The sequence below is a fragment of the Lolium perenne genome, chromosome 5 (genome assembly GCF_019359855.2).
Source record: "Lolium perenne isolate Kyuss_39 chromosome 5, Kyuss_2.0, whole genome shotgun sequence".
NCBI lineage: Eukaryota > Viridiplantae > Streptophyta > Magnoliopsida > Poales > Poaceae > Lolium > Lolium perenne.
This window is the reverse complement of record NC_067248.2, coordinates 73,579,674-73,600,228: the sequence shown is the minus strand read 5'-3', so window position 1 is coordinate 73,600,228 and position 20,555 is coordinate 73,579,674. Positions and strand designations below refer to the sequence as shown.

Here is a 20,555-nt window from a genome sequence, read left to right as displayed (position 1 = left end):
TTTTACTTCGAATGAACTGAAAAAGAAACATGACAAGATACAATGCCAGGGTATGCCATCATCAGCAACGTGAACAATTTAAGACATTGCTGGTACATAGGGTGGCAGGGTGGCGCGTCCGCGTGTCCCGCAAAGCAAGTTTTTCTTCTTTGCCTTCCTGATTTTTTGGATCTACTTTTTAGGCATATGTAGTTCAATTGCTACAGTAAATTATCCCGCAAACTTGTCTGCGTTGCAACCCTACTGGTACGTAATATAACAAATGCATCCGGCGAGGACTTCACTGGCCACTGTACATTTTTTCTTCCTTCAATTTCAGAATTTCAGTTACGTCAATGCAACAGGGAATCCTAAACAAGAAGGAATACTAGATGCATAAAAGTTCATATATATCAAACAGGGTTTGCTTGGTTCAATGCATTTGTAATTAGTTCCAACTTGTTTGGGCCCCTAGAATCTCACTGCCAACCAGAGTCTGCACAAGATCATCAGAACGCCGAAAGACGAGAGGATTAGAAGATCAACCTGTCCCAGAAAAATAAAACGACGACAGGATCATAAGTTGCACTTAAATTTAAATTTCTACGTTCAATAATTGCAGCAGCTCAAAGGCTGCTAGCTGCTCAAATTGGCAGGCACACATCTTCAATATCCTGACACCCTCACTAGCTGTCCCTTGACCAGCTAAACATGGCAATTTCCTGACGACCAACCATTTACACTAAATTTGCTTGCTTGTAAAGATGACAGCAGAGGACACCAAACAAATTTTGTGACAGCCCTTAGCTGGAACTGCACATGGATGTCGGCTGATACGAAAAGAGCAAATAATTAGTAACGTGCTAGCCTAGGCAGTACCAATATGAAGTGTGTCCTGGGGCATCCATTACTGAAAATTAACAGAAATAATGGATGATGTGGTACTAGGGAAGTGTTGCAACATATAGCACACAATATCAGTGAATCAGCCCAAAATATATGTAAAATATAGCCATAGGCGCAACACTATATGCAATCTAATGCACCCCCTCCGATCCATAATAAGCGTCAGGGGCTTAGTTCAAATTTGAGCTAACTTGAACGAAAACCCTAGCAATTATTATAGATTGGAGGGAGTAGCATTTTACATCATGCAGATCAGTACTTGCATAGAAATCTTAGACCTCCAATGGGCCTTTCTATGTGAACTCTTTTTTGACATCTCATACCTCTTTATTGATTATCAATGTTAGTTACATCGATCAGCATGTAACAGAGGAATAAGAGGTAGGGTTGGATCATCAAGCCAAACAGATTGACTTGAATTTTTTGCCAAGCGAGCTAGTTCATGGGCAATTGTATTAGCTTCCCTAGGTTCATGAGTGAACTAGATTTTCACAAACTCTGTCTCTTGAAAAAACGGAAATCCCTTTTATCTTTGTTGTAATATTTTGGATTGTGCAGCCAAACAATAGAATATGTACCAGTATATATACTTGTTTTTCTTCGCTGCACATTTTCCTACTGTTGTCTAAAGTATTGCCAGACAAGTCCATAATTTCTGCCGGCCGAGTGACAGGTTAGCAGTACCATTTTCTACCAGGGAAGCACTACTCACTAGTCACTGCAGAGAGGAACACTGGTCTTGATTTGCTCACTCAATGCATCAAACAAATATAGTTGTGTCCTCAGGTCTCATGATGATCAAATCTCCAGCCAGAGAAGAAATATAAACGATACTCCGATGTCAATAAAAAGACAAAACCGTACGTCATTAAAGGACTTGAGATTGTGTAAATCGATGTTACCATGAGGTAAAACCACTGAAACTACCGAGCTACTATGACTTGCATTGGATCCCAAGTTACAGGTCTGAACATTGCAGAGATCTGACCGACAATCTGGTAGGTACACTATCTACCTCGGAAAGATGACACAGGAATGCAGCTAGGTCTAGGACAAGCACTTTATTGAGAGACTACGCAAGAGTAGAACATCACTTATTTACCTTTCCACACAGTAGAACATCACTTATTTATTTCCACACAGTAAAGTTATGCTAGAAAGTACTCCCTCCGTCCGGATTTAATGGACGCGAGTAGATGTCGTATTCAGCTAGCATCGTTGAGAAACATAGGTTGGATTGCGTCAATTAAAAACGTCCAGAGGTAGTAGTTGATATACCGTTGAATCAATCATCTTCATAGCTGAGGAACTGGTGGCACTAATATTATCATTAAAATCACATGATGTCATTTCTGGAATACCAAGGGGATAGATCAAATGGGATGATAAGAAAATGTATTTATTTGGCAAAATGTAAAAGCCTAAAATAGCATAAAAAGGAAGCACGACATTAATTTTAGATGTTACCATGAGAAAACATTTACCTTTTGACACTGAAGAGGACTTCTAACAAGTTGAAAAGTCATCCTATGACACTGCACTTAATTATTGCATAATGAAGTTGTCAACAAGGACAAAGCAGACACTTAAAAAAGGGCACAAATATAAAGAAAGGACATAAGCAGCCTTATGACGGAGTGGCAACACCAATTTATATGAAATTAATGTAGTAATAATGTTACAAGGGTATTCCAGCAACAAGTAAATGCCAGAAGGGACCACCATCTAGTGCAATGCCAGGATAAATTGTTATCCTAGCAACAATTACATGACAAAAGAGTACAACAATTGGAGGCACCATGCTTCATGCCAACCACCGGGTTTTCCCTAACAATGCTGTACAGAAGGTTTCCTAGTCCTAGCAACAATTGCATGCCAGAAGGACCTATGTTCACTATGAAGTATCAACAATACAACCATCCAAGGAGACATGCCTCAGATCTATAATTGAATTACTTCCAGTGAATCCAAACCCAAAGGTTCCATCGTCATAAAACCAGATCCTCCCCTCTAAATTCCTCATATCATCTAATGGAGCCGATGGATGAGGATCAACAAGATCATAACTGGAATTGATGCACATTATCCGAGAGACTCCCTTGCTTTGCATCTCTGTATGCCCAGAAGTCACAACTTGGATATGTTCACAGCAACTGTAACGGTCCAGTTCCTGTTCTGAGAATGGTGGTTCAAGAAATGTAGCATTCGTAGTCCAAAAGAGAGGGGAGTAGCCTGAGTTATGGCCCTTAGTCTCACTAACTCGCCGACAAGTCACTCCACCGATGTCATCATAGGTGACAAGGTAAAATTCCAGAGTCCTATTCTCGCATATACCCTGTTTGGGGAAAACAAAGGTTATCACCTATTTCGTGTGAATGGCAAAAGCTCATGTAAACTGTAAACTAAAAAACAACAGATGATGTGACAAATCAGCTGATGATTATGCCATGTTATAATAATCCTCTAACTGGATACAAAGCAACTGTCTGAATGCTAATTAACACCAAACTAGTTATAAAATGCTACCACGGACTACAGTTGCTAGTCTAAAATCTCATAATAGCAGCAAAGCAAACTGCCACTTACTCATAAAACAAACCATACTTTCCAAAGCCTATAGCAATATGGTAAGAGAAGGTTCTTTTCAATTTGTAATCACCAACAATTCTACTAGCCAAAGAAACATAAGAGAATGCAAAATGGTGAACCAGAAGAAACTGCAACTGTTCGTCTAATTTTGCGTTGAGCATAGATACAGAGTTACTTGAACTGCCTAGTACATGCAGCCTTCATAATGGGTTTTCAATTAAATCATTGGTTCATTGTAGAATAAGTATGAGAAAAAAATGAACTTACCAATTTTGCCAGCTTTCATTTACAAAATAAACTAAAAAATCCATGTTTGTTTGAACTTTTAGAAAATATCCTAGTTGACCCGAATGGGTAGGAACTGCAATTAGTGAGGGAGTAATTTAGTATCCCAAATAATTTTGGTGCTAGCACTAAATGGAGCTTTGCATCACCATATGCAGAGTTTTGTGAGTAACTGAGTATTGTGTTTGCATGTTGTGCTTGAGCAAAGATTCTTAGTGCTGACATACCCTCCACTCCGAAACCATTATATATTCACAACAACAGTGAACCATGAAAAACACAACCTGTTATGCTTGCAAACCTTCCACGGTACTCGATTGCCATTTGATTAACATTATCTGACACAAGAACGAGCTACTCTGACAAGAACTCGAAGTCAACAGGACAAACAATGAGCACTTTTTCTTCGCAAAATCAGTCCTGGAACTTCTTCAAATGACAATGTTTTTTTACTGGTAAATTCATTTCGAACTATCATTGCCTAATTCTAAGCAAAGCAGCCTTATACACTCGTTAACATGGGACATGGACACTAAATCACAGCTAATACATGGCAACAAGTGGACGTATGCAAATTAGCATATAGGCACCAGTGTAAATACTGTTTATGTGCACAACTTTAACTCATAACTCGGATGGACATCACAATTAACTCCATGAAACTGTATTAGAAGCAACTGGGGATGCAATTGGATCATAGCATCCTATCATAAGCCACTTAAACACTAACTAATGAGTCCATAACCTCTGACAGATGATGCTTGCTATGCTATTTCAATCAAAGAGATACCCCTTTTGGGTGTTCTCCATATTGACATAATGGTGTTCTCCATATCACAATTAACGAATCTTACTGCTGACGTACCCTCCACTCTGAAACCATTATATACTCACAGCAACAGTGAAGCATGGAAGACACAACTTGACATGCTGGCAAACCTCCCATGGTACTTGATTGTCATTTGATTAACATTATCCGACACAAGAACGAGCTACTCTAATAAGAACTCAAAGTCAATAGGACCAACAATGAGCAATCTTTCTTCACAAAATCAGTCATGGAACATCTTCAAATGACAATGATTTTTAAAGGTATATTCATTTCGAAGTAACATTGCCTAATTCTAAGAAAAGCAGCCTTATACACTCGTTAACATGGGACATGGACACTAAATCATAGCTAATACATGGCAAGCAGGTGCATGTATGCGAATTAGCATATAGGCACCAGTGTAAATACTGTGTATGTGCACAACTTTAACTCATAACTCGGATGGACATCACAATTAACTCCATGAAATTGTACTATGAGCAACTGGGCATGCAATTGGATCATAGCATCCTATCATAAGCCACTTACACACTAAGTAATGAGTCCATAACCTCTGACAGATCATGCTTGGTATGCTCCCCTTTTGGGTCTTCTCCATATCCAAAATGGATGTAATTGCCTGACCACGGTATTGCGATACACCAATCAACTGCCCTAGTTGTAACACATGCCGCAATCCAGAACACAGATCCTCTATAAGGAGGAGACATCACACATGGAGAAACCTATGTGCCACGAACTCCACAATGGTGAATGATATAAACTTGTGATGTCGTTAGATGGGGGCAAATTCTCAAGAGATACAGACGCCTTCACGAGAATCAGTAACAAACGCTATGGAACACAAATGAGCAAGCTGTGTGTGCAGAGGAAGCACCTTCCAGAGGCCCTGCAGCGGCCTTGCTTTGGTGGGCTCAGCATCTGGGATCCTGACAAAGTGTTGAGCCTCCATCCGGCCCCCTTTCCTCCTCCCGAGCCTCTCCCTCCTCCTCCTCCCCGCACCCGGACTCCTCCGGTTCGCGAAATGCATATACATCTCCTCCGGCGGCGACCCCCCTTGCATCTCCTCCTCCTCATCCTCCCCGGACGCCGGCTCCACCACAATGTGGTTGTCCCCGACGAAATTGACGCAGACGGGCACATCTCCAAGCGCGGCCACCGTGTCCCCGGATTCCGCGATGGAGACGGTCACGAAAGGGGACTTGGAGACGGCGAGGCCGTGCGTGGCGGGGGCGAGGAGGGAGGCGGCGAGAGTGGCGCGCGGGGCCCACTCGAACGCGGCGAGGGAGGGCGAGGCGGGGTGGGAGGAGGGCAGGCGGCGCCAGAGGCCGAGGAGGCGGCGCAGGCGGTGCAGGGAGCGGAAGAGGCGGCGCGCGGAGGCCGGGCAGGCCCGCGGGGGCGGGAGGCCGAGGCGGAGCGCGAGCGCGAGCGGGAGCTCCGGGGAGGACGCGGCGCCGGCGAGGGCGCGGCAGGCGCACGCGGCCGCGGCGGCGTCCGGCGGCGTGAGGAAGGCCAGGATCGCCAGCAGCGCGTCCTCCGGCAGGTCTCCCAGCGCCGTCTCTGCCGCCGCCGCCGCCGGTGAGGTCGCCATGGTTGAAGGGCGGCTGGAGTTTTGTTGGAGCCGGGACGCCGGCGGTGGTGAGATGGGGATCTCGGGATGTGAATTGATGGGATTGGGGATTTGGAAACGGGCGGTGGCCGGAGGCGTGGGAGAAGAGAGGAGAAAGGGAAAATGGACTGGAGTGCGAATATTCGCCTGGAGGCATAGTTTTTTTTTTTCCTTCGAGCCATTTTCGTTTTGTTTTCGAGTAAGTCTGCCATAGGCCCATAGGTAACAAGAGAGTCCAGGTAAAAAGACCACCGCTCAAGCCCGCCAGCCCACTTTGATTCATAAGGCCTTATTTGGTGCAAGAGTATTTCTGTGTATTAAGAGGTGTTTCATGGACAGTTTTTGGTGAAAAATTACCTTCACAAAATACCCTTCATCTTTTTAATACTCATTGTACTAGCGCGTGCAGCAGCTGATTGAAGGACGCTGCCAGGACTCTGCAGTTTTCGCGCGTGAACACACGCTGCTGTGGATGCATGTGGTGGACCCCGCCGTGATCGTGCTCAAATGTACAGCATGTGAACACAGAGCTAGTACAGCATGTGAACACGATGCTCAACTGCATGCTCCTTCTCATGTGAACACAGCGCTGGACAGAGCAGGTTGCACTCAACTCTGCTAGGATGCGCATGAGTTCGCAGCGTTCGCCGAGTGTAAAAAACGCGAATGGTAGCTCGCGTTTTGATCCTATTTTGATCCGACGTGTTTTAGGGCCAAAATTCAGTATTACTCCATTCAATACTTTTCAGCCAAACAGCTAGGTTAGCAGATTTGAGAGCACTTATTTAATTACGCTGGGATTATACACCTAAAAACCGGTCAAAACTCCCTAGCCAAACAAGGCCTAAAGGAGTCCGGGTTTTCGCGAAGCCGTTTATGTTTGCGGTTTTTGTGATCTAGGTATATTGGCCTAGACTCGACGTTTGAAAAGAAAGTGAGGGGAGGCAGCTATACGACGGTTCGCCTCGAGCGAGCCTTGGCAACACCTCACTGGTGGGAGCGTTTTCTGGATGCAGTATCGGCACTTGACATCTACAAAATCAGATCATAGCCCTATCCTATTGGAGCTCGACCGACACGAATGGGGAACAATAAGGGACGATCGTCCACGTCAGCTTCGTCATGATCTTATGTGGGAAACACACGACGCTTTCAGGTCATTTGTGGAAGAGAAGTGGAAGGAAAAGACCACCAGAACCACGATGGCGGAGGTATCTTCGAAATTTACCGCCCTCTCGGGTGATCTAACTGTGTGGAGTAGTGATGTTTTTGGACATGTAAGGAAGGAAATTAAGACACTCGCGGACCGTCTTGCGCAGCTGCGGGCTGAACCAAATAGAACTGAACATAGTTATGAAAGATATCAAGACATGTGATCGCATTATTGAGCTCAATCATCGCGAGGAAATTATGTGGCGTCAAAGATCACGAGTACAATGGCTGCGGGAAGGAGACAATAACACAAAGTTTTTTCATCAAAAAGCATCTATACGACGCCGAAAAAACATAGTGGAACACCTTACTCGTCACAATGGTACATTGACGGATGATGTGACTGAAATGCGTTCTATGGCTACCTCTTTCTTTCAGAATTTATATACATCAGAGGGTACATCTAATATGGGTGCCATTTTAGACACTGTTCCTCGCAAAGTGACCCGTGAGATGAATGATCGGTTGTTGCTCCGTTATACTGAGAAGGAGGTCAAAACCACACTATTCCAGATGTTTCCAACGAAGGCGCCAGGTCCCGATGGCATGCCTGCACACTTCTATCAAAAACAGTGGGATTTATGTGGTAAGGAGCTAACAACCGCGATTTTGAATGTTCTCAATGGAGGCGAGTCACCTGAACAGGTTAAACAAACTGTCTTGGTTGGGGTACCCAAGGTACCCCACCCCACAACACTTGCACAATTTCGTCCAATAAGCTTGTGTAGCGTGGTTCTGAAACAAGGCCCAAGCCAATAGGCTCAAGGAGATTTTACCAGAGATAATTTCTGAGGAGCATTCCGCTTTTGTTCCAGGGCGACTTATCACAGACAACATAATCACGGCTTATGAATGTCTCCACTTTATGAAAGTTAAGCGTCCAAGGGACAAACAGTTTTGCGCTCTTAAGTTGGACATGATGAAGGCATATGATCGCATCGAATGGAGCTATTTGGAGGCAATAATGTTTCGGTTGGGTTTTAATCATCGGTGGGTTGCTTCCATAATGTGTGTGGTAACCACGGTGACGTTCTCTGTCTTATTCAATGGACATCGATTAGATGTGTTCAAACCCACAAGGGGGATCCGCCAAGGAGACCCTATTTCACCCTATTTGTGTTTTTGTTAGCAGCTGAAGGTCTGTCTTGCCTGTTAAGGAGCAGGGGAATTTCAGATAATTTAGTGGGCATCCAAGTGGCGCCTACTATAACCCCGATCAGTCATCTTCTATTTGCAGGCGACAGCTTGCTTTTTATTAAGGCAAATAATGGTGCATCAGTGGAGGTGAACGATGCATTGCAATCGTATTGCCAAGCTTCGGGGCCAGAGGGTAAACCGAAGCAAATCTTCAATACATTTTGGCAAAGGATGCTCGGAGCAAATCCGTGAAGACACTAAATTACTGTTCGAAGTAACTAACGAAACACTCTTAGAGAAATACCTCGGTATGCCACCGATGTGGGGAAGTCAGTAAACAAGGCTTTCAAGTATATAAAAGACAGAGTATGGAAAAATATCCTAGGATGGATTGAACAAATACTCTCAGTTGGAGGGAAAGGAGTTTTAATTAAGTCGGTCCTTCAGGCTATTCCGACGTTCTCTATGTCTTGCTTCAAACTACCAAGGGGGCTTTCTGAGCATATTATGTCGTGGATATGACCACGGCAGATGCTACCGGGGGTAGCACTTCGTTGATGCGGGGGCAAGGAAACATGGCCATACGCGGATCGAGGTGCACAGGATGCAAGGGTTTACCCAGGTTCAGCCCCTCCGGAGAGTAAAGGGCCTACGTCCTGCTAGATCTTTATTGCTCAGTGGAGAATTACAATGGGGGGGCTCAGTCGGCGGCTACGCCGAGAGCTTACAAGGGGAGATTGAATCTCAGATGACGTGTCCCTTTAGGGTTTTAGCTCGGGGGTTTATATGGACACCCCCGATCTAGGGTTACATGGAGATAACTCCGAATCACACAGTTGCTACTAATCCGGGATTCGCTCCCCCTCTTGCACGCAATCCCCTCATCCAGTCGCACGGGCCTCCTCCTTGGATCAGGGGCCTAGTCGCTCCGTGGCCCAGTCGCTTAGGTCGACTGGCGGCCCAACTGGGTCTTCCTTCTTCATAGCGAGTAGGGCTGGCGACCCACCCCCTATGGGTGTATCCCCATCAGTAGTCCCCGAGCGCGGTGGCGATGAAGCGTGGGTTTAAGGCGATCTTCGAAGAAGGGCGGTGATGAACCAGGATGAATCTCCATCGGGCTCTCAAAGACGAGGTCGCAGCGTAGTCCCGACCTCCAGTCGCCAGTACTTGACGAGTCAGGAGACATACATCAATCGGTATTGGCCGGTCGGCGTGGGCCACTCGGCATCGGCCAGTCGGTGTGTGACAGTCGGCGCTAGCCAGTCGTCGTTTACCAGTCGGCGTGCATTCACCGTAGGGACACGTGGAAGAGCCAACAGCCGGATTTCACATTGACCGAGGCGCGAGCCGTTTGCGCGAAGTTGACCGTTGGGCTTGACGTGACCGCTAACGGCTAGTTTTAACGGCTATTCAGCCGGAGCCCGTGGTAATCCCGACCGTTAATTACGGGGCGGCGATTTCGGAACGAATCAAAGAGCAGATCTTCTCCTTAACACGGGCGAGTGCGGCGGTATAAAGGGTCGCTCCCAGGGTTAGGGATTATCATTCCGCCGCATTCTTCCCTCATCTTCTCCTCATCTTCTCCTCATTCCAACCTTCCCATACTCCAATGGAGGCGAAAGGATGGTGCAAGTCCAAGGTCACCAAGGAGGCCTTGATCCCGTACGTGGATGCGGGGATCATCCCCGAATTCAAGCGGGAACGGTGGAGAGTGCCGGCGGCGAATGAAGTAGAGCCGCTCCCGCGCCCCGGCGAGTTCGTGCTTTTTCTGAGTTTCCTCGACCGAGGTCTTGCTCTCCCTTCCTCCGATTTCTTCCGACAACTCTTTTCCTTCTACAACATCAAGGTCTCCGACCTCGGCCCGCATAGCATTCAGCAAATCGCGCTGTTCGTGGCACTATGCGAGTGCTACCTGGGCTGCCCGCCGTACTTCCCTTTGTGGGTGTCCATCTTCCATGGGCGGGCGACCCGGGTTAGCAAGAGTGACCAGTCGCTGATCCCCAATGGCGGGATCATGTTCCAGGTGAAGTCCGGGGAGAACTTCATCGACATGGCACTGCCCAAGAAGGCGCAGTCGCAGTGGCATAAGTTCTGGTTCTACGCTCTGGAGTACACTCCTCCATGCGGAGTCCCCATCCCCCAGTATACGCCGGAGCCGAGTGTGCCTCGGCGCCTCAACGTGCGGTCGCTGCCGAAGGACCAGGAGGAGGTGGTGAGGGGGATGCGCCTGGCGATCCAGGCGCTGAAGGACAGCGGCTTGATGGCCGCCAACATGTACAACTGTTGGCTCGGCCGCCGCTTGGTTCCTCTTCGCTGCCGCGCCCACCTCATGTGGGAGTAGAAGGGGCAGAACGACTGCACTCGGTCGTCAGCGACCGAGTGGGACGAGGCCGAGTACCGGAAGGCACTCGCCAAGGTCACCACCGCCGTCTTCACCTCCTTCGATGTCGGGCTGCAGCCCTTCTCCGAAGACAAGCCAGCGCCAAAGGTAACATTTTACCCTTTTTACTCGTTCTTAGGGAAGCCACGTGATTGTTAACTCGGCCAGTCGCTTGGAACGCAGCGGTGGCAGACGGTCGCCAACCATCTTCCCCCACTCGCGGGGAAGGAGCCTCCGGAGATGACCGAAGGCGAGGACGACGAGGTTGAAGACGAGGGGGACCGCACCGAGTCGGACTCCGAGGCGCGGGACTTCGTCAGGCTTCCTCGAGGCGCAAAGTAGGGGGCGGCCTCCTCCTCGCAGAGCGCGCTGGGCGAGAGCACCCAGGAGGACGACGAAGGAGAGGAGTCGACTTCCCCTCCGGAGAGGAAGGAGCCCGCGAAGAAGGAGGGCGAACCGCGCCCCAAGCGACTGCGCCAAACCATCCTCGAGGGCACTACCGACCTCCGTCGCCCCCTCAAGGACGCTTTGGAGGTCGGGGCCCGAGTCGGCCCGGGCGTCAAGGCCATCCCCACCGTGAAGTAGGCAGCTTGTCCCTGCTTGTGTCTTGATTTGTTACTATGGTATTGGAATCTCATATTCTTCTTTGCAGATCCAAGAGGAAGGTCCTAACAAGGCCCGCCCCGGTGGCAGGGACAGCGGCCACGAAGGCGGCAGAGGCGAAGAAGGCCGCCGAGCTGAAGAAAGCCGCCGAGACAAAGAAGGCGTCCGCCGATCCCGCGGACTTGACCTCCGTGCGGGAGGAGACCGTCGCCGAGAGCCAGGCGGTGGATGCGACCGCGAGCCCCGCCGAGCCAATCGACGGGAGGTATCCCCTGGCGAGTGTGAGTCGCGCGGAGAGGGCGAAGGCGAATGTCACTCCTGACGCGGCTCAGGATTCGATCATCGTTCCCTCTTCGACCGAGGGGGAGCCGAGCGCAGCCGCGGGGAGCGATTCTCCAGCGCCGATAAAGGAGCGGTGGACCAAGGCCGCCAGGGATCTGGCTCGTCCCAGCGATCCCGCTGCTCGGACTGGAGGAGCGCCATCGACTGAGGCGGCGATGCAAGGAGGTGGGACGCACGAGTCTCGCGGACCTCCGCTATCGACCCTGTCCTTCACTGAGCTGCACACGGCGCTTAGTGAAGTTCATGTGGTAAGTTTTGTATGTTCGGCGTGGTTCCCTCCCAGTCCCCGAGGGTCGACTCGGGCTGAAGGGGCGAGTCGAGTCTCTTCATATTGGAACCAAGCGATCGTTGTACTGAAGTTTCCTTTTTGTTGTGCAGGCGGAGGTAAAGCGACTGACGGCCCTCGTGGAAGAGGCGGCGGAGAAAAACCGTCGCCTAATCGCCCTTGGCAGTAAGTATCTGTTCGCACAGGCCTTGATTTCAGCCGGTGTATTTTCTGCTCTTGCCCTCATGATCTTCCACTTCTTGTAGCAGAGGCGCGGGAAAAGGCGCTTGCCGAGGCTCGAGAGGGGTATGTGAAGGAGTCCTACTTCAGGGAGGCCGACTTCCGAGCCCAGCAAGCCGAGGAGGCAAAGAAGAAGGAAAAGGCGGAGGTCGCCGATCTGACCAAGGTCCTGGAGGACAAGGGCAAGGAGCTCGAGGATGTAATCGCTGACTACAAGGTCAGGCTTGATGCCGCGGCGGAGGCGAGGGACGCCGCCAGGGGTGCAGCCGCTTCACTGCGTGAGGAGCTGGCGGCTCTGAAGCTGCAGCATGCGAAGGAGCTTGCGGCCGAAAAGGAGGCGTCGGAAGGCACTCTTTTGGCTGTTCAAGCTGAGAAGACGAGCTTCGAGGCCTTCGTCCGCGAGATGTCGCGGCAATTGCTCGGTGAGTGGTTTACTTTCTTTTAGTTTTTTCGGTCGGCAACTTGTACTGTGAGCCCGTTACGGGGGTTTGGCCCTTAAGCGTGGCGAGTCCGCTTCGGGGGTCCAGTCCCCGAGCGTGGCGAGTCCGCTTCGGGGGTCCAGTCCCCGAGCGTGGCGAGTCCGCTTCGGGGGGCCAGTCCCCGAGCGTGGCGAGTCCGCTTCGGGGGTCCAGTCCCCGAGCGTGGTGAGTCCGCTTCGAGGGCCCAGTCCCCGAGCGTGGCGAGTCCGCTTCGGGGGGCCAGTCCCCGAGCGTGGCGAGTCCCTGATAGAGCGAGTTCTGACTTAGAGAATTTTTTCCTGCTTGTGTTTCTAGGGCAATGCGACTTCGTTGAGTCGGCGACTCCTCGGGAGTGTCTCCAGGAGGCGACGACGCGCATCATTGCCTGTGCAGGGGAGATCCTGGCGGCGCTTCAGTACCTGAGCCCGCGGGAGGTAATTCCTCGGGACGCGCCGTCGGTCTTCAAGGCCGTCTCCGATATTCCGGCGGTGGTTGATTGGCTCCGCCGCTCCTCCTGTCGAGTGGGTGTCACCATGGCGCTTAGCATGGTGCTTGCCCATTATTCTGAGGGCTTTGACGTGGAGGAGGTGACGGCCGGCTTCCCGTCCGAGACTGGAGAGTTCGACGTCGCCGAGGTGTTGCGTCTGATGGAGGCGGTTCGCCCTTACGCCGACCGGGTGTTGGCGACTGCGGACTTGGAGACGCACATCGCCAGCCAGTCGGCCCCCGAAGACGCGGAGAAGGTGCCAGGCCCGCAGGATTTTCCCGCCGAGCGGCTTTTCCATGCCGCGGCTACCAAGGCCCTGTCAACTTACCCCGTCGTCTGGTACACCCCGAAGTTCCGTCACGGGGACGGTGGAGCCGAGCCGGTGGTGGAGGACAAGTCGAGCTCGCCCAAATAGGTTGGCGTGCTTTGTAGTGAGCGGATGTGTTGTCCCCCGAGCGATTGACTCGAGGGTGTGTTATTTGTACATGAGATGCTTTTGGTGAATGAATGTTGGTGACTTTTGCTGCTCTTTTCTCTTTGCTTGTTCGAGCGATTGGAGTGATCCTACTTTTTCATGGCCCGAGGGGCCAGTCGCTGTGCGACCCCGATGAAGGCTATCGGCATGACTGTTTTCCTGTTCGAGCTGGACGTCCCCAGTCGCAGTACGTAGTCGTTTTGCGCGGATAGCAGCCTCATGGGTGGGTGAGTGGATTTATTGCGCTGTCTGTGTAGCGCGCCTCTCGTCGTGGCTCGGTGAGCAAGTCGCTAGGCGACTCCAAAGGGGTTCTTGGTCGGGCGTTTTTCCTTGGCGAACCGCGGGTCCGTTTTGCGGGGTCCCTGGTCGAAGTACTTAGCCTTTCAAGTCACCTGCCTAAGGTAGAGGAGGGCGTGGAGTTGTGCTTTATAGCGTAGCACTGTGCGATTGCTGGGCCCAGAGGGCTGGTCGAGCAAGCGACTATGCTGCCGGATCCAGTCACCGTGTTCGCTTGACGGCGTAAGAGACACGGGGCGGACCGGTCCTGGTATTGCGACCGGTGGCCCGTTGTGTTCTTGTTAGCCGAGCTACTTGGTCGATCGTGGATTGCTCGGTCAGCAGCAACAATCGAAGGTCTCGCAGTCCCCGAGTCGCGCACTTTGGGCGATTCGACTCGCGGGGATGGGAGATGAGTTAAGGTCGGCGAGCACTGCAGAATGGTTGGCGAATGTGATTTGGAGAGACAAGTGTTTTTCATTGATATCCTTGAAGTTGCTTACACGTTTATGCTAGGTGTAGAACCGGCGAAGAAGGTTGACGTTCCAGGGGCGCTCGACTTCTATGGTGAGCGGCTCGCCCTTGTCGTTCTTGCGGACGTCAGTGAGGTAGTAGGCATCGTTGCCAAGTGCGCGGCTGATGGCGAACGGTCCCTCCCACGGGGGAGAAAGCTTGTGCATGCCCTTTTTGTCCTGTATGAGCCGAAGGACGAGGTCGCCTTCTTGGAAGGAGCGACTGCGCACTCGGCGACTATGGTATCGACGCAGGCCTTGCTGGTAAATGGTCGTTCTGGAGAGTGCGAGGTCTCGTGCCTCGTCGAGGAGGTCGACGTTGTCTTGCCGGGATTGCTCGTTTTCTTCTTCGACGTAGTTGGCGACTCGTGGTGAATCATAGGCGATGTCTGTTGGCATGACGGCTTCGGCGCCATACACCAGGAAGAAGGGTGTGTAGCCAGCCGACCTATTTGGTGTTGTGCGAATGCCCCAGAGTACCGAAGATAGTTCTTCGGCCCAGCAGCCGGCCGCGCGCTCCAGGGGTACCATCAGCCGTGGTTTGATCCCATGGAGGATGCTCTGGTTTGCTCTTTCTGCTTGTCCGTTCGACTCGGGGTGTGCGACTGCCGCGAGGTCGAGTCGGATGCCCTTTTCTTCGCAGAAGTCAGCCATTTCCCCTTTGGAGAAGTTTGTACCGTTATCCGTGATGATGCTATGGGGGTAGCCGTAGCGGTAGATCAGCTCCCGGAGAAACTTGGTCGCCGTTTTGCCGTCGCATTTTTTGATGGGTTTTGCTTCTATCCATTTGGTGAACTTGTCCACGGCGACGAGGAGATGAGTATATACGCCGGGCGCCGTTTTGAACTTCCCCACCATATCCATGCCCCAAACAGCGAATGGCCAGGTGAGGGGTATGGTCTTCAGTGCTGAGCCCGGCATGTGCGACTGGCTGGCGTATTTCTGGCAACCGGCGCATGCTCGAACGATAGCCATGGCGTCGTCGTGAGCTGTTGGCCAGTAGAAGCCATGCCGAAAAGCTTTGGCCACGATCGAGCGGGCGCCTGCATGATGGCCGCAGTCGCCCGCGTGGATGTCTCGGAGGATCTTGCGACCTTCATTGGCGGTGACGCAGCGCTGGAATATCCCGGAGATGCTGCGTTTGTAGAGTTCATTGTTGATGATGGTAAAGGACTTGCAGCGGCGCACGAGGGTGCGTGCCTCTGTTTCGTCCGTCGGTAGTACCTGGCGCTCGAGGTAGCTGAGGTACGGCTCAGTCCAGTCCCCAGCATCCGAGGCGAGTGCGACTAGGGCGGAGTCGGGTGCAGGTGGTTTGGCGATGTCGATCTCCCGTGGTATGTGCACCGATGAACAGGTGAGGACGTCGAGGAAGACTCCTGGGGGGGGGGGGGGGTGGTAGCCAGTTGGACCCAAGCCTGGCCAAGGCGTCTGCTTCTTCGTTCTTGCGCCTGTCGATCCACTCGACGACGTGGCCAGCGAAGCTGGCGCCGGCTTGGTCGACCACTCGTTTGTAGGCGATCATGTTGGCGTCGGAGGCGTCGCAGGTGCCGGACGCCTGGCTGGCGACGAGGTTGGAGTCGCCGAGGCATCTCAGGCGAGTTGCGCCCATCTCCTTTGCGACACGCATGCCATGGAGGAGTGCTTCATACTCGGCCATATTGTTGGTGCAGGGTTCGAATCGGAGCTGCAAGACGTACCGCACGACGTCGCCTTTGGGCGAGGTGAGGACGACGCCTGCGCCTGCTCCTTCGAGGTTTTTGGAGCCGTCGAAGTGTAGCGTCCAATGCTTGAGGTCGGCCTGGGAGCTCGGCTGTTGTGCTTCTTCCCAGTCGACGAGGAAGTCGGCTAGTGCCTGGCACTTGATGGTATGGCGCGACTCGTACGTGATGTTGTGGACGCCGAGTTCGACTGCCCACTTGGCTATCCGTCCGGTTGCATCACGGTTCCGGATGATGTCGGCGAGTGGAGTTGAAGCAACCACTTTGATGGGGTGCTCGTGGAAGTAGGCTTCCTCCGGGAGGTGGAGGGGGGGGGGTGGCGGTGCTCCGTGAGCTACTCCTCCGGCGGCGACTCGACTCAACTCTGGGATGTCGGGATTCGTGGGTCGGGCGACCCGAACTTCTCCATACGGATCGTCGAAGTTGAGACGCGCACTGGGGAAGCCTTGTGCCTGGATGCGTTCCATGCGTGCGCGATTTCGCTCGTTGCGGTAGCGGGACACGGCTCTCACTGAATCTTGTTCGAGGCGGAACTTCTGCCGCTCCACGAGCTCCCTCTTCCGTTGCTCCTCTAAGGCCGCTCGATGTGCCTCGATCTCGACCGCGGTCGCGGTGGGAGGAAGTGGCGTGGAGAAGGGATCTTGTGGAGGTTGATCTCCTTCACCAGCCGCCATGAAGACGGCGGTGGGATATTGGTACCGAGCTGCACCGACTGAGTCCGAGTCGGAGTCGCTGCTGAAGAGGGGGAGGACGGAGTCGTCCTCGTAGTCGCTCGGGTTGGAGACTGGAGCGATGGAGTCCCCGAGCGAGGCTGCGACTATGGACCCAGCAACCGACGCCGTGGCGATGGACTCGGCGGTTGATGCTGCGGCGGCCGAGTCGGCGTCATCTTCCAAGGCCTGCTTGGCCTCCGTGTGGACCTCGCCCGTGAGGGGGAGAGTTGCGGTGAGGAGTTGCCCTGGCGCGAAGGGATCGTGCACCTGGCTGGGGCGAGTTTCGCCGGGGTCGCTGACTCCGGTGAGCCCGACGAAGAGGTTGGTGGTGCCGACCGGCACCATCCAGGCGTGCGCGAGGGGAGTCGAAGCCGGCCAGTAGGAGCTCGGCTGGATGTGGAAGAAGCCGCCGGTGGCGATCATCCTGCCTGTGGCGACTTGCCGGCGTATCAGCGAGTAGGGCCTCGCCGTGGCTCGGAGGCTTGATGTTCCATGCCCCACGGTGGGCGCCACTGTCGTGGATATGACCACGGCAGATGCTACCGGGGGTAGCACTTCGTTGATGCGGGGGCAAGGAAACATGGCCATACGCGGATCGAGGTGCACATGACGCAAGGGTTTACCCAGGTTCAGCCCCTCCGGAGAGTAAAGGGCCTACGTCCTGCTAGATCTTTATTGCTCAGTGGAGAATTACAATGGGGGAGCTCAGTCGGCGGCTACGCCGAGAGCTTACAAGGGGAGATTGAATCTCAGATGACGTGTCCCTTTAGGGTTTTAGCTCGGGGGTTTATATGGACACCCCCGATCTAGGGTTACATGGAGATAACTCCGAATCACATAGTTGCTACTAATCCGGGATTCGCTCCCCCTCCTGCACGCAATCCCCTCATCCAGGCGCACGGGCCTCCTCCTTGGATCAGGGGCCCAGTCGCTCTGTGGCCCAGTCGCTTAGGTCGACTGGCGGCCCAACTGGGTCTTCCTTCTTCATAGCGAGTAGGGCTGGCGACCCACCCCCTATGGGTGTATCCCCATCATATTAATTCACTTATTCGGAGCTTTTGGTGGGGGTCTAAAGAAGGAAAGAAAAAACCACACTGGGTGTCTTCGGAAGCAATGACTAGGCCGAAGCATGATGGCGGCTTAGGTTTCAGAGATATGGAACTATTCAATCTAGCTTTGTTATCTCGACAAGCTTGGCGTCTTCTAATTAATCCCAATACTCTTACTGCAGAAGTTTTGAAGGCCATTTATTATCTAGGTACATACATTTTGAAGGCAAAACTTGGGCCACGGCCTTCTAAAATTTGGAGAGCAATTACTGAAGGTAAGGAAGTACTTCAGTTGGGTCTAATAAAATTAATTGGCACAAGGCAAAATACCAAGGTTTGGGAAGACAACTGGCTACCGAGAGACACCATACTCAGGTCTATTACTGCCACGGCTGTTGATCCACCAATACTTGTTTCAGAATTAATAGACCAGACTAACAGATCTTGGAACATCCAGACTTTGGAAACATTTTTTCTGCCGATGGACATAGAGGTCATTCTTTCAATCCCTTTGGGTATTGTACGACATATTGATCAATGGGCTTGGCACTTCGAGAAAAATGGATTTTTTTTTTCCATTCGCTCTTGCTACCGTATGTTGGTGAAAACAAAGTCTGACAGGGGGCATGGTTAGATGGCCGCCCAAGTTCAAGTGCAAGTCAAAATTTCAAATGCTGAAACTTGTATTTCATCCTTGTCTAAAGCACAAACTTCTTTGATTAATAAAATGGCTGCTAAACCTGTAACTACGGATGAAAATCTCTTTGCTACTACAAATGCCATTCAAGTTAGAATTGATGACAATGTTAGGATGTTGGCCGAATTGCATGCTAGGTGGGAAAGAGAAGATGAAATTGTTAGAAATAATAATATGACTAAAGTTTGTACCATTACCACCACTAGTAATTCTGAAGTCTCAAATGCTAGCAAACCTCCTACTATTAATGGTAAAATAATTGGTGTAGGAAAAGTCCCCACTCCTTCTACAAAATTGCTTAGAACCACTGAAACTGTTTCTGATAAGAGTGCCGGAATTTTTCGAAGTATGGGAGACAATAGTCCTTTGACCTTTGATAATAGTGACTTTGATTTTGATGATTGCAATATCTCTGTAGTAATTAAGTTCTTACAAAAGCTTGCTAGAAGTCCTAATGCTAGTGCGATAAATATGACTTTTACAAAACATATTACAAATGCTCTCATGAAAAATGAGAAGAGAAATTAAAACATGAAACTTCTATTCCTAGAAAGTTAGAAGATGGTTGAGATCCCATCATTAAGATGAAAGTAGATGACTTTTATTGCAATGCTTTATGTGATCTTGGTGTGAGCATCTCTGTTATGCCTACAAAAATTTACGATATGCTTGATTTGCCACCTTTGGAACAATGTTATTTGGATGTTCACCTTGCTGATATTGCTAAGAAGAAACCTTTAGGGAGAGTTAATAATGTTTTTATTATGGTTAATAATAACTTTGTCCCCGTTCATTTTGTTGTTTTGGATATTGAATGCAATGCTTCTTGTCCTATTTTTTTGGGAAGACCTTTTCTTAGAACTGTTGGTGCTGCTATTGGTATGATAGATGAGATTATTAAATATCAATTCCCACTCAAGAAGTTATGGAACACTTCCCTAGAAAAAGAAAGAAGTCACCTTTTAATTCTATTATTATGACAAGTTATGATGTTGATGCTTCTTCACTTAAAAATACTTGAGGCGAGCTCTTTTTTTGTGCCTAGCTGAAAGGCGTTAAAGAAAAGCACTCTTGCGAGATAACCCATGTTTAATTTCTGTAATTTTTCTTTTGTTGAGTCTTGGAAGTTATTACCTCTGTAATAACCTCTTCTTATTATTTTTATTTCATTTTTTTGCCAACAATAGCCTCTAATAGAAAGAAAGTAAGATTTCGGGAAGTTGCTGGCCTGAAACAGATTTTGTGTTGTCAACAAAAAAAATTCGTATTCCTAGCCAGAACGTAATTTTGAGCTGATAATTTTTGAGCATATGCCCCAGGTTATTATGTAACTTCCGTTAGTTTTGCACGTTTCGATTTAAGCAAGATAAGATTTTCGAAAAAATCGATCTTTACCTGCTGTTCTTTTTTGACAGCTGCCACTATTTGCATTTGCCTCTTAATCTTTTTCTTTTTGAGTTCTTTTGAGAGAATGAGATTTTGAAGAAGTTGTTAAAGTAGCTAATATTTTAATGGATGTTTGACATATGTTCGAACTGGACCAAGTGAATTTGTTATTTTGATTGCACTAATGTTGCTAATGAGAATTGTGTGAAGTTTTGTACGAAGAAAGTTTTCAAGTGTAGGGAGAGAAGAATGATGCAATGAGATGAAGTATGGACAAAAGATCAAGCTTGAAATGCCCGTATCACCCTGATACGCGCGAAGCACACGTGCGTTGGGAACCCCAAGTGGAAGGTATGATGCGTATAGAAGCAAGTTTCCCTCAGTATGAAACCAAGGTTATCGAAC

General features: G+C 50.3%; 1 protein-coding gene across 1 annotated transcript; it reads right to left on the bottom strand.

Moving 5' to 3' along the window:
* Positions 1-2,512: 2,512 nt before the first annotated feature.
* Positions 2,513-6,197, bottom strand: LOC127299458 (F-box protein At3g12350). The gene is made up of 2 exons (XM_051329422.2): positions 5,469-6,197; positions 2,513-3,220 (listed from the first exon to the last, which is right to left on the bottom strand). The coding sequence occupies exons 1-2, from the start codon at positions 6,180-6,182 to the stop codon at positions 2,780-2,782; spliced, it is 1,155 nt and encodes a 384-aa protein (XP_051185382.1). The 5' UTR covers positions 6,183-6,197; the 3' UTR covers positions 2,513-2,779.
* Between the last annotated feature and the right edge of the window lie 14,358 nt (positions 6,198-20,555).

Coding starts and splice junctions, on each gene's coding strand:
- LOC127299458 (XM_051329422.2), bottom strand. CDS start 6,182: ATGGCGACCTCACCGGCGGCGGCGGCGGCAGAGACGGCGCTGGGAGAC. Junction 3,221..5,468: donor CGCTGCAGGGCCTCTGGAAG/GTGCTTCCTCTG, acceptor TTCCCCAAACAG/GGTATATGCGAGAATAGGAC.